This window comes from Henckelia pumila, chromosome 2, assembly GCF_033568475.1.
Source record: "Henckelia pumila isolate YLH828 chromosome 2, ASM3356847v2, whole genome shotgun sequence".
In the NCBI taxonomy this organism is placed as follows: domain Eukaryota; kingdom Viridiplantae; phylum Streptophyta; class Magnoliopsida; order Lamiales; family Gesneriaceae; genus Henckelia; species Henckelia pumila.
In genome coordinates this window covers 3,739,176-3,753,184 of record NC_133121.1, presented here as the reverse complement: position 1 = coordinate 3,753,184, position 14,009 = coordinate 3,739,176, and the positions used below count along the sequence as shown (strand labels likewise).

General features: G+C 33.3%; 2 protein-coding genes across 3 annotated transcripts; both read right to left on the bottom strand.

The window, feature by feature from the left end:
* Positions 1–242: 242 nt before the first annotated feature.
* On the bottom strand, positions 243–5,802 carry LOC140881754 (kinesin-like protein KIN-7E). Its single transcript, XM_073287307.1, has 14 exons — positions 5,652–5,802; positions 5,141–5,406; positions 4,851–4,940; positions 4,627–4,727; positions 4,414–4,527; positions 4,241–4,322; positions 3,940–4,007; positions 3,786–3,851; positions 3,506–3,630; positions 2,752–3,085; positions 2,529–2,633; positions 1,392–2,447; positions 866–1,191; positions 243–787 (listed from the first exon to the last, which is right to left on the bottom strand). Exons 2-14 carry the CDS (start codon positions 5,346–5,348, stop codon positions 472–474), a joined length of 2,991 nt encoding a protein of 996 aa, XP_073143408.1. The 5' UTR covers positions 5,349–5,406; positions 5,652–5,802; the 3' UTR covers positions 243–471.
* A 2,213-nt stretch (positions 5,803–8,015) lies between these two features.
* LOC140881756 (protein CHAPERONE-LIKE PROTEIN OF POR1, chloroplastic) lies at positions 8,016–12,591 on the bottom strand. 2 transcript variants are annotated; one of them, XM_073287310.1, is made up of 6 exons: positions 12,453–12,591; positions 11,028–11,233; positions 10,849–10,949; positions 9,976–10,420; positions 9,247–9,352; positions 8,016–8,045 (listed from the first exon to the last, which is right to left on the bottom strand). In XM_073287310.1, exons 2-6 carry the CDS (start codon positions 11,162–11,164, stop codon positions 8,031–8,033), a joined length of 804 nt encoding a protein of 267 aa, XP_073143411.1. In that variant the 5' UTR covers positions 11,165–11,233; positions 12,453–12,591; the 3' UTR covers positions 8,016–8,030. The 2 variants fall into 2 exon arrangements, with proteins under 2 accessions (XP_073143411.1, XP_073143410.1); XM_073287309.1 differs by lacking the exon at positions 8,016–8,045 and having other exon boundaries at positions 9,054–9,352.
* Between the last annotated feature and the right edge of the window lie 1,418 nt (positions 12,592–14,009).

Genomic DNA, 14,009 nt, shown 5'->3' with positions numbered 1-14,009 from the left:
ATCATAAAATATTAATTAATTTCATTATTTATTAAATAAATTACTCAGAAATCAGAAGTAACACAATGATATTAAACTTTTACAAAATAATCTAATTAACTTTGATTTGCATCCTAATTCACTACTAAAGTAATTAAATAAAAACTTGCTTGCTCCTCTCTGCATCCTATCTTTTTTTACCATAAATTATAATTATGTGAACTTTAGTGATCAAAAGACTCAGATTCATCGCAACACACTGGTCAATAAAAGTAAGATTTATTGCAAGGATAACCTGACTTATATCTACACATAGAAATAACTCTTACAATAACAGCACCAAAGGATGTGAATCAATATATACACAGTATAAGAAATTTTCTTGAAACTAACTTTACATTGCAACAAACCTTCTAGTCACATGAAATATATGATGTCACCCTATAATCGACACCGCCAAAATCTACCCAGTCATACATATCGGTTTAACAATCAGAAGAGAGAGATCAAGCTACGCTTGAAAGTATACGTTCTTTCTGTTCTTCGAGGTGTAAAGTTAAGCCCAAACATCTCCTTGGGAGCGTGCCCCGATTCGATAAGACCAACCAGCCTAGCAACAAGCAATGCACTATCATATATGTGATTAATATCGGTACTCCACCACAGTCGATGAGCTAACTGTAGCTTTCTGAGTTTGGTATTGATCCCAATTCCCCACTTGAGGAAGAGCATTTCTCTTTCTTGTTCTGAAAGCTTTTTCTCCATCTGCTTGCTCAGCTTACGTCTCTCTTGGCTAAGGTCCTTTGAGCTGATATTACATAAAAAGTTAAAAGAATAACCAACTTCAGTGAGTAATTAGCCATTGACATAGGCTCGAAAATCTTACCTTGAAGCAAGTGTTAAACATCGACCATTCACTATGGTTTTCTCTCCCCGAGAGAATTTCTCCTTCAAGAATTTCATTCTTCTCATCTCTACCTCCATGTAAATAGCGTCTAAAGGGTCGCCTTGAAAAAGTAAGAAGAAGTAAGTTCTGTGTACAAGTGAGACATTGCAGTCACGCCAAAGTTCGATTATTTCTCTTTGGAGCCTTTTGAATTCGGTTGGCCAACTTGAAAGACCTTTGAATTCTTCTTCCATTGGATCTAAACCAACGTCCTTGACATCCTTCTTTGAAGACTGATTGACCTTTGGTTCCGTCTCGCTATCAGCCTGCATGCAATATAGATGCTGATTTATAAGAGTTACAAAGAGAAACCAACCCAAGTTTCCATAAATTTTGTGTATGTAATTAATTCATTTTCGTTGTTATGTATATGCAGATAAAATAAATCTGCATATGCTTGATAAGATATACTTCAAAAAAGAATGTAATCAGTCAGAATATCCTTTTGACAAAAATGTTGACTCACTGGATCTGCGACACTCTCCTTTACAGTTGGAAGCTCAGTCTTTTCACTTGTGTCAGCAGAACAGCAGATGACATCCTCAGCAGTCGAAAACTCCATATATGGTGCATCAATCTCAATATCAAAAGTATTTTCTGGAGAACAATGAGAATCTTTTGTTGACAACATTTCCATGTTGGAATTAAAATTCATTGGAGACATTTTCATTTCGAAACTCTCCTTTTCTCTTTCTGATCCCATTGATGGTGTATTCCCATTGTAGTCCACAATCTTGAACCAAGGTGAATTTGAATCAGTGGTAACCATGCTTGCTGTGCAGCTTCTACTTCTAACCAATTTCATGGTTCTAGAGACCGATGAATCTGTAGCAAGCTCACGAGTTAAAGATAGCTTTTCAAGAGATGCCATGTCAAGAAAATGAATAGATCCGACTTCACTCCCTTTCTTGAACATTGGTGGTATTGAATCTCGGATGTCGTTCAATGATGCAGAAATCTTTTCTTGTTTCCTCTTCATGGGTATAGATCGAAACCCTTCATCTGCTTTTAAATCATTATCACCCTTCAATGGAGGAGACATAATTTCTTGATCTCTAGCCAAATGCGGGGATGGAGATTTTGATTCATCCCTGTCTCCAGTTACAGACAGTATTACTTCAGGGAATCCGTTGTTTTCTTCTGAATGTAAGTTACTGGATTTCACAGACCCTACGCCACTCGATTTTTCTGTCTCGATGCAACGAACTTCCCTGCACAGATCCTCTGAAGCCCAATTACTTCGTTTCTCAATGTCCTCCCAACCATGGCATGAATCACCTTCACTAAAGTTTGAACTGCTAATCAAGATTCTTGGAGCAGCATTATTATTCTCGAAGTTCTCGTTAAAATAAGGAATTTTAGCAAAATGATCTTCCGAACTGGTCCTACTGAGTCCATCAGAAAATGTTCTGTTATCAACATCCAAGGAGTGAGGATCGGCCAAAATGGAACTCTCCTGTTCCTGAATTTCACCCTCTGGTGATTTTTTAACTCGCAAATGAGGGTAGTTTCCCAATCCTACCTAGAGAAAAATGAAGAGAGGACTAAAAATACGAATAAGCAGTACAGAAAGAAAGTAACAGATCAAGCAATGAATGTTTACCCGTATCACTGATCGTTCATCATCTCCCAGCATTTGTAACAAATCTCTCACTTGAGATTGAGCTATATCTCTTTGCAGAATAAGTTCTTTAATCTCCTTCTCAAGCTGTGTCAACAAAGAAAACTCCAATAAAGATTCAGGTTTCACCGAGGCCTACTATTGACAGCCTGGGAGATATATGAAAAACCACCATCAACCATCATTTTTCATATAGTACCATTACCTTTTCGATTTGAAAATCTTTCTCAGTGAGCAATGCTGAATAATTTGATGGGGACGTAGATTGGGGACTTCTGAGTTGACTCTCCAATCTTGCTAGTTCACTCTGCAAATGCTTTACTAATGCTTTGTCCGACATGACCACATTAACTTGGGCATTGGTTCTCACTTCCTTTGCGCAGCTTGCAAAGAGAAGAGTGTTTCTTGATTGCTCAACATGACTTCGTGCTGGGCTCATCGTACAGATGATGGCTGTTCTAGCATTTCCTCCCAGAGACATTTGAAGTATTCGAGTTAACTTTGAATCTCGATAAGGAATATGCCCATTTCGGCCTTTGCTGCATTAATTATGAAGCAACATGAATGACATACACCGACTGTACTACAAAAATATCTCAATCTTCCTATTGTCACAATGCATTTCATATTTATATATAACTAAGATTGTATACGACCAAGCTTCTAGCACTATAACATAAGTTATGGTTTGTAGTAAGGATACGAGTCAGTCACAAACTAAAACGGGGGCAATTATTACTCTCCAGATATTAGTTCACTGAACATCTCTGTTTTTGGCTTTATTTTTCAATCTATTCAAATGAAAATTTAGTTAAAGAATCAAGTTCTTAAAGATCCTTATCCCATTGTTAATAAGGTGTAAAACAAATGACCAAAAAACAGTATGTGCAGTTCCACCCAGCCACAGAAGTTTTAAAAACCGAGTTTTGGAAGGAAAATCGTGAATACAACTAACCGACCTCAGCTTCCGAATTACAGTTCCCAATGTCAGTAAGCTGCGATTTATGTGGCAGCCTTCTTTTAACCTAGCGCCAGCCGATAACGATTGGGACGCACGCTCGCTCCCAGCCAGATCAACAAAATTCTACACAAAGACGAGATACTGATTTCAATTTAAAAAACAAAAACAAAAAAAACAAGCAAACACAACATCTAGTAAAAACATAAATATACATCTCAAAAAAAATAAAAATAAATAAATATAGGATGTAGGATGATGATATTTAATTAACAAAGTACCACAGTGGCTGTAAGAGTGCTCGGATTGTCCCTGCCTAAAAACTCCCGATAGATGCTATCAACTGTCTGAAACAATACATTGATCATCAATGAAACTTCATAACTATTTATTTCTGCCACAATATCTGGGCATATGATGAAACCTTTCCATTACCAGTCTAATAATCTGGTGAGATCTGGAGCTCGTTTCGTTAAGGGACGTCTCTCCAATCCGTCTTTGAGCTGCAAAGATGACAGAACTCTAAAAATCGATAACTCTGGACAGTCAGTACAGGCGGACTTTAACAAGATTTGTACCAGGATTTTAGATTTTTAATAACTGAAACATTGCTACCACAGTTTTGAATAATAACAGAACCCAAAATACGAAGTATAAATAAATAGAACCCTCCCCCAGATTCAAACAAAACACATGGACCATCAAATGTGGGAAAAAAATGTGTTTGTTTCCTTGCCTTCACACACCGAAAGGAGCTGAATCACATGATTCCAGTCCCTCAAAATTTCTTCAGTGAGTTTCTCCACTATGGTTCCCCTCTATCAAAAACAAAAATGGACATAAAGTAAGAAATCAATGAATTTAAAAAATCTTCCTCGGATTTACAACTCGCAGAAAAGAAATTCTTACCTCTGGATCATCCAGAAGTCGAAGTGGAGTGCTGTCAAAACTAAGGAGGTCTCTAACAGATTCATTATAGATCTCCATTGCAGAGAACTTCAAAACAAATTCTCGCTCGGGATGCTGAAAACAACTCAACCATTAGAATTACAAAGAATGTTATTCGCTCGGTGATCATATACTGGCAATACTACAATTCATAATGTAGCTTTTGAGATAAACCTTTTGTATATACTCGTATACATCTTCTATCGCATACTCCGTAATTCCACTCATAGTGAAAGTCTTTCCGCTGCTTGTTTGTCCATAAGCAAAAACACTTGCTACAGACAAATTTTTTTGTTACATGATTTGGCCTAAAGAATCCTTAAAACGAACATCCAAAAGGGACAAAAAAGGAACAAACTCAACTTCAAAGTTGCAAAAAAGGATAGAGATTTACTCACAGTTCATTCCACTGAGAACTGATAAAGCAGCATCCCTGGCTCCTTGGTCATATACATCTCTGGTGGCAGAATCAGTCCTAAATACTCTGTCTGAACAAAAAGAAAAACGGGAGATTAAATGGCAATTCGGGGAAGAGAATCCAAATACAAAATCTAATGATGTATGTAGTCCTAAACTAAGACCCACCAAGATCACACTGATTTGTCAAGATTTAAAGACCCCAGTTTCTTTTTAAAAAAATTGACAAGCATACTACCAACAAAAAAATAGCAAGCCCAGAATTTCTTACCAAATACATATACAGAAGGATACATTAACCTCTCCGACGCAGAAAGATTGGCATTCTTGTAAACAATTGTATTATCATTGATGCATTCCCAATCTGAAACATCATTCCTCAGAATTTCTTTATCATTCAGAGGCCTTAACCGCACAGACACGTAAATTCTCTCCTCGTTGCCTTGTATTCCCTCGTCTCCACTCTCCATTGTTCCCATTTCCCACCTCAAAACTCGTGCTTTTTAAGAAATCAGACAGCGATAATTCGTACCAAAACTGCAGCAGGGATCATATCCATTAGCTAATACCCTTCAAAAATGGGAAAAACAAACGAACAAACAAAAGGGTCTGCATATTTTTGGTGTTTCAATCATATATTTCTGTGGTCACTCTTTTGTCTCATGCATTGATGGGGGATTTTGTATTTTCCATTTCTAAGGGCTGTGGACCGTATAAATTTACAGTCTGTCAAATATTTCATAATGGGTTGAAATAATGTGGGATCAGATTGAAAAATTGACCTGAAAACTTGAGAAATCTCTTCTTGCGGACAAGTTTCATATAATGTTGGAAACCATCAATGGCAAGAAAAATCTCTCTGTTTTCTTGGCAAAATCTCTTCTTGATTTTGTATGCAAAACAGAGAGATGTGAATTCAGACCGAAAATTTATATTTGAAATCAAAGTTGGTTCCTTTATTAATATTTCTTTTCACGATATGATTTGTTTAGTCGTTGATTTTTGATAAAGATGAAAAGGATGATAACTTTATTACCGTAATTTGTAAATGAGAGTGGAAAATTTTCTGGTTTCCCTTTTGGCCTTGGATCATATAAGGAATTATTGGCCAGATACAACAAATCCATAAATAATCACAATTTAATATCGTAAATATTTCTATATTGCTAAAATTGGTTTTTGTTGGTATTAATTACATTTGTCAGATTGTGTAATTCTGAAAATACAAGTGTTTAAATCTATATAATTAATGAAATTCCATATTTCATACGCAGTCAACATGTTATGAATTTTAATTCATGCAAATGAAAGTATAATTAATTAAAAATTTAACATCTGAGGTGTGTTTCATATTCAACAAAGACATCAAACAGGAGTCAATGGTGTTATTACGCTTTCTGAATGGGTCAATATAATTGATTCCCTTAATCCCATTCATTAACGTTATTCTTTAATTGTTAATTACTAAAATTTTTGTATACTTAATTAATTAATTTATGTGTGAATAAATAATAATAAAATTAAAGAGAAATTGTTGATAATTGGTTGGGAGTGGGACATATTAAAGTTGACCCATATGAATTACACCCCATGTGCCTCAAAGACGAGGTGTCCCATAATTAAAGGGAGCATCGTTCATATCAATCCCCATCCATGCATGCACGTGGCGTGGAAAAAATGTTTCATATTGGTGGTTCTCTTTAATTATTATTATTAAAAAAAGGAAAAGCTTTTAAATGCACTTAAATAAATAAATAAATAAATAAAAAGGAAGTAAAGTACACACAAGGTGTGCATATAAAAATTAATAAAATAAAATGTCTAGTGAATTCTGATCCAAAACGGGGCATCCCGCCCCCTATATATATATATATATAACATATTTTTATAAAAAGCTTGTTTATATTATTCAACCAAAAAATCGTTCTTAAGATACAAGACGAAATAACCAAAAAAAAAAAAAGAAAAAAAAAAGCTTGTTTTCTAGTACAAAATGAGCAGAGGATGAAGAAGCCAAAGAAGCTGTTATTTGTTTTTGCATTTTATATTCTCAAAGTAATCCAGTCTAGTGAGAGTCATTTGTGGTATCATTACCAACGTCGCTTATATTCGGGCAAGGTTTTTAATATTCGGATAATTAATTCAAAGATAACGATAATATCTGAATTGAATCGAAGCATCGAACATCCTTACTAGGGCTTGCAAAAAATATCGAAATGTTGTCATACTGTTTTTATCGTACCCAAAAAAAACCGAAAAATATCGAAAATTTCGGTGTACCTTAAATTTCGATACGGTATGCTACCGTACCGAAATTTTCGGTATCGGTATAAGATTTTCGAATTTTCGGCATGTCGGTATACCGAAATTTTCGATAAGATATCGATATCGGAAATTTCGGTATTGAAATTTTCGGTACGGTATGCGATATTCGGTATGGTATGCGGTATACCGTACCGAACCACCCCTAAACAATTACCATAGTCCAAAGTTAAATATATATTAAAAAAAACTCACAAAAAAATCTTTAATTTTAATATAATTAGCTCTAAGCGTCTGTCACATTAAAAAAAGTTTATAATGTTTTAAAAAAAATTTAAAAACAACTTAAAATATGTATTTGGAAAACATTTTGAAAAATGTTTTAAAAAAATGTTCTTTGAGTATAGTTTATAATGTACAAATGAGATGCATTTTTTTTATGTTTTTAGATTTGAAAGTTTCGATGGAAAAACAAAAATATTACTTTTCAATTGTAATTTTTTTTTTTACAGAATTGTTGTTCAAACACATATTTATTATTAAAATAGTGTTTAAAATATTTTATAAAAAAAATTTATAAGCACCTATCTCAATGGAATCTAAACATTTTACACGAAAATTTACTTCAACCCCCCAATTATTATTATTATATATAAAATCACTATTTTCTTTTTATAATGGACAAAGTTGTGGGCAAGAATCAAGAATGGAGTAGTGCGGTATCTAAGGTTTGAAGTGACCATTACACGGGCCACAATCGACCCATTGAGTTTGTGGCCGAAACATTCCGAGTCGTTATGAATAAGAGTCGCATTCAATTTCAAGAAGCACATCCAACCATTCGTAAAATGTCCCACCAACTTATTTTCTAGCTCGCCATCCCTACTAAAGCTTTTCAATTACTCCAAACTCGACTGGAATTCGATTAAAATTAAAATTAAAATTAAAATTAAAACGTTAGTTTGTCATTTCTATTACATCAATCATCTTTCATGTTCGATGTAGCTATCAGCAGTGATCTGTGGATCACATCAAGGAAGATGATGTTTGCAAGATTTGGGTTGTTCAAGGTTCTACCCAATCAAATTATCTTACTCACTTACGAAAGCTGAATGAATCAATTTACTCAACATATTAATACGGTTTTTAGATTTTTTTTTAAACAAAGAATATGATAGGTGTTAGTTAAGGTTTTTTAAAACTAAATAAACAATATATATATATATATATTCACCCTTTTTTATGATCTTATTTCAATCAATTTTAAATATCAAAAAAAAAAAAAACACTCTAAATTATCCTAAATTCACTAACAATCCTGTCTGAATTTAAATGACCAATGCTATTCCACAGCACACGTTGCTTGCTCGTACAGTTCGTTTTTTTAACGAAAAAGTTATATTATAAAATTTAAAAAAATACAAAAAATATAACATTTTTATTTTTTAAAAAAATAGTCACAAAACACAATAGATATATCAATTCTACAAAATGAGTGACATATTTGTAAAAAAGAAAAAAATCGTATAAAATGAATAATTTGCCTAATAATTTTTTGAAAATTAAGTTAAAATATAATTGTAATTTCAAATCTCTACTATAATATTATTGTAGATATCACCTCTCATCCAAATATTATTTTAAAAGCCCATAAAAATTTATAAAAGATCTTACACAAAATGAACGCATTATTATTTTTATTTAAAAAAACTGTATAGAAGAAATATTTAATATCAGGCAAGAATATGAAGATCACCTAATAATAAAGCTTTTAACACAAGGTTTTCAATGTCACGCCTTGCATGTGGCATTATTTTCGTCTTACTTTATGTAAGATTTACTCCATATTATTATTATTATTATTATTATTATTATTATTATTTTAACGTGATTTGGACATAATTATCAGGAACTTGCGAATGGAAACCCAACCTAGGATGTACATCAAATCTCTGAATCATGTCTCACTCAATGTTACTGGAAGCATATAAAGCACTTGAAACTTCAGAAATATTATAAAACAAAAATAGCCTATCGGGTCAAGATATAGGGTATGTTACAGAAAAATGATCATCTAAGGTAAGTTGAAGAAACCCATAGGAAAATGTAGCTTACCAATGAAGTCGTGACTTCCAGACTTCTGGGCCCTTTGAGTATTGGTGGCATCACAGAAACCATCAAAAACGTTCCAATAAGCCATGAAAGAGCGAAAGTTCCGACCCTGAACCAATCGAGTAACAAGTTCAGCACGAAATCAAAAACAGATGACCCGAAGGAAGTATTAGTTGCATATATTGTTATTGGAAGCACCATGCACACTACTAACTTGGGTATTGTAGAGATCTAATGAAAGGTTACACATGTGCCTCGCTAACGCATAGGGCACTCCTATGGGGTCACATGGTCAATTCAAACTTCAAAGTATCCAAAAAAAATTCATCATCATGCCCTAATATATATCTTACAAACTATTGAATGAACTATAAAACAAAGATATTTTTTAACAAGCGAATCAGAATTAATGTTGTCTTGCATTTCACCATGAATTCAATATTTTTTATGTCTAAGCGCTCTTAAAACAGCCCTGAGCCTTTAATGCTCAAGACTGGGCTTCACAATAAGATGCAAGCAGAATCTTGGGTGTTGCAATGCGGTGCTGAAAAACCTGAGCAAAGACTCAAGGTGCATGTCTTCTGGACTTTAAATTACTACAGTCTATACACGTGGATGAATATTTTCAAAACTTAAAAGTTGGTTTCAAAATTGATTTCGTATGTTTTCTTTGTACTGACAACGGACACAAAATATGGCATATATAATTCAGTAATAACATGTAGAGCTTACCCATACAGAAGAGCCCACAATTTGCTCTTCAGCCGATCAAAAATGAAATATGTTGTGACTATCAGAGAAATCGCAACCTGAAGGGTCGGACCTTCCTCCGTAGGAAAGAGTAATGTGAGCACACCAAGCACTATAAATGCAACAGAAGTTTTGATTATGAAGCTTGTGGCTGGAGTTCTAAACCGGGAAGTGACAGCCTGAACATATCGAGACTGTGTTACTTCTCTTGCCTTTTTCTTGATGTTGATCTTAGGGTTCTTCCTCTCATAGAACTTTTGCATAATAATTTTATCATGTGCTGATTCTATCGCATCCACACTATTTTTGTCTCCTCCATATGTTTGTATTAGAAAATTCCTAGCAGCTTGAATTTCTTCTTCGGAAGCTTCCTTACTAATTCCCAATCGCTTGTAGGGGTCCTTCACATTAATTCTGGGAAATATAGCTGTATCAAGTAGAAGGAAGAAAAGCTAAAAAAATTCAGAAACAACAGCTTCTCCGGCAAAGCAAATTAAACAGTTAATGTAAAACTCTGAGCAATAAATAATCCTATTATAATCATTAGCGTATGCAAATAGCAGAAGTTTGATAGATATAATAGTCAAATAAACACAAGTGAAGTAGATAAATGATGTCAAGTATCCCCGTTTGTAAGTTCAAGACAACCAGAGATCAGGGTGACAGGACCTAATTAATTAAGCATAAGTTTGAAGGTCACTCCCGATTACAATAAATTGATCATGCAAAGCAAATAACAATAAACATTCAAATTCCTGCTAAAAACGTAAGCAAGGAAAACATGTTAATACAAATCAAACATGTTAAACCATAAAAAAAAACGCCATAGTCAACCAGTAAATTTACAGGGATTACCATTAGAGTCATTAGTAAGATCACCAAAGGAAGCATCCATTGCACACTTCACTAAAGTATGGCGTTGTTTATATCTCCAAGTTGAACCGGCCAAAACATTTCTAAATGAAATCAAGATGACACATCAATCATAAAATTTTGTGCCTGAAAGAACTTGACATGTATATTAGAATTTGTACCTCTGCATACAGAGTGGGTCCTTGAATCTCCCAATATTAGGAAGAGAGGCAACTTTCTTATTATGCTGTCCTGAACCACTTTTAGGTCCATAAAGACTATATCTTAAGGGGCTATAAGTAAAACCAGATGATGCCATTTGAAAATTAACCAGGTAAAAACTGTTACAAACGTCGGTCGCACTTCAATTTAGGAGACACGTAAAATGCTGCAATATCCACCAAAACAAAACAAAAATTGCTCAGCATTTTTTAGTGCAACGACAAAAGTAATTCATGTTAATATATAACAGATATATAGTTATTGAATATGGCGATGGTCATTGGCCAGCGCCAGTCACAAATTTGTCGATATATTAAAAACTCTGGGAATAAACCACGTGCATTAAAAAACATGGATGTATTACATATTGAAAATAAGGAAATAGATAATCATATTGAACCAGAACAATAATCTCCAACAACAGCTACAGACCAAATTAACTTTATTTGGGATTTGGTGGATAATAAAAAAGCTGTATTGAAAGGGTTTCGGTTTAATTCTTTAACCGAACCCAGAGTACACTTAGGGTCTAGGGACCAAATTAACTTGGTCTTACTTATTTCTACGATAAGTACACCAACCCAGGACCTCCAAATCCTTCTTTTCCACCTTGGGAACAAGAAAGACAAGAAGAAACGGAACTTGAATAGTTTCTCTTTTGCCTTACCATTGAAATGTAAAAGATATCCTTTTGTTCTCTGTGTGATCTACTTTCTGTTTAAACATGGACCTATAGTTTTAATTGGTAATGGAGGTCGTTTGAGTTTTTTTAAGGTGAATAAAAAGGTTAACAGGCCATACAGACGCAGCAAAAGCACTAAATACGCACACGGCACATCAGTGTAGGGTAGGGAGTTTTTTTGCAAGAGCCCCTTTTGAATATCACGGTAATCAAAGGACATTTCACCCAATTTTCTTCCTCCTATTTTTTTCATTTTCTCCATAATTGCTCGGAAAGGTCGTTCTCCTGCACAATGTAGTTTATTTCTATCTACACCTTTCTTCCTCCTTTCTTTCAGTAATACTGTTTTCCACAAGGTATGTAAAAATCCAAGTCAACATATCCAAACAGTAATACAAATTTTGCCCTGCTCAAATATTCTCAACCAAAACAATGAAACAATCAAATAAAATCCCGAATGAAGGCATTCTTGCTAAAGCCAAGAAAGGCAATAGAGCCCAAATTATTAGACCTCGTTATGGACAAGCATATACGAAGAAAAATCAAAAACAGCAATAGCCACTTAGAAATGAACATAGAACACTTAACAACCCGAATCGGCTATAAAAAATTGGATAAAGCCACAGTACAAAAAGTTAAACACCATAAAAGGAAGAAAATTACAACAAAAAATAGATAATCGACAAGAAAAGAGTTGAATTACCGCAATGAAGAGAAGATACGAAGCAAGAAAGATTCATAATCATCATGAAACAAATGCAAAAGAGATGGGAGAAGCGGAAGTCATTGCAAAAGGATAGGAAGTAATACCCAAAGAAGAAACCAAGGGTTTTTGAAGCTTGTCTGCATACTTTAATTTAAAAAAAAAATCAAAATTAACATAATAATATGTTATCCCATGTGGCTGTTTGGCAAATGTTTTTACTCCATGGGATAGGATAAAAGTTCGAGTCTTGGATTACCACGGACTCTTTTTATCTTCTTGCCTAAACCAGTAATCCTGCCAGTATGTTTTAACTATTTTTAAAAAATAACGAATCAGTATCCAATTATGTAATGAATCATATTAGATTATATAATTAAATCGATCATTTTCATTATAGACCACAACCCACACCAACCTGAAAAAACATCACACTATTGCTTCTAGTTTTTGACTAACAGTTATAGGTTGAAGTTGAAATTGACATTCACAAATAATCAAAAATACTAACATCACACTATTGCTTCTAGCTTTTGACTAACCGTTTTAGGTTGAAGTTGAAACTGACATTTACAAATAATAAAAAATACTTACATGCATGCTTGCAACGAAAATCTAAGAAGTGATTCTTATAAAATCTCATAAACACTCTCTGGTCAATGTACGGATTGATTGTAAAACTATGGTTTGAATATCAATTGGTCGGAATTTCGACCCATTTAAATGTTTGATAAATCCTTATGATAATATTTTTTTTTGGGAAATGATGATGATTCTATACTTTTTTTATCAATAAAGTTTACATAAAGACCTAATATATTAAGGTACATTAAAATATCAAATAATATATGTAGACACATAACATTGATTGTGTGAGTGGATATTATCAGAAGAAATGGTGTATAGTTGATATTTTAGGAATTAAAACGCAATTTAAATTTTAAAGATTTTAAGGGTAATAAATGTAATTCGTGATCCCAAAGAGCACGAAAAACTATCTCTACATATTTTTAAATTAAAAATTAAATGAGAAGCTTTATTCACAAGGTGTCGTTTTTACATATTTTCCCTATATTTAGTAATTTGACATTCATTTCCCTCAATTATTATCAACTTTCTATATTTGTTTTTGAGTAGTTTTGTAGATGATTTTTATTCGTTTAACGTTTTATGTTTATAATAAAAAATAATATTTTTAGTATAAAAAATAATTTTTTCCTATGAGTGATCTATGAGATTTTTCTCTTAAAATTGATACGTGAGTCGTGACGTCGTCTCACAATAGTTTTTTGTTTTTTTTTTATTGACGAGAGCGGAAAATAGAAAATGCATAAAGTATGAGGAGGCTAATGCAATGGAAAAATACACTTTTGGTCTTGTAATTTGCACATTTTCTATTTTTTGTTCTGTTAAAAATAAATTTCCAATTTTAGTCCTGTAACTTGCATTCTTTTTTTATTTTTGGTCTTATTAACATTGAATTCGCATTTTTAGTCCTATAACTTTCATGATTTTTTCACTTTATGTCATGTTAATATTGAATTTACAAGTTTAGTC

Coding starts and splice junctions, on each gene's coding strand:
- LOC140881756 (XM_073287309.1), bottom strand. CDS start 11,164: ATGGCATCATCTGGTTTTACTTATAGCCCCTTAAGATATAGTCTTTAT. Junction 10,421..10,848: donor TCTTACTAATGACTCTAATG/GTAATCCCTGTA, acceptor TACTTGATACAG/CTATATTTCCCAGAATTAAT. Junction 9,353..9,975: donor TTGTGGGCTCTTCTGTATGG/GTAAGCTCTACA, acceptor CGATTGGTTCAG/GGTCGGAACTTTCGCTCTTT.
- LOC140881754 (XM_073287307.1), bottom strand. CDS start 5,348: ATGGGAACAATGGAGAGTGGAGACGAGGGAATACAAGGCAACGAGGAG. Junction 4,728..4,850: donor AGTTCTCAGTGGAATGAACT/GTGAGTAAATCT, acceptor ATTTGTCTGTAG/CAAGTGTTTTTGCTTATGGA. Junction 1,192..1,391: donor AGGAGAGTGTCGCAGATCCA/GTGAGTCAACAT, acceptor TATTGCATGCAG/GCTGATAGCGAGACGGAACC.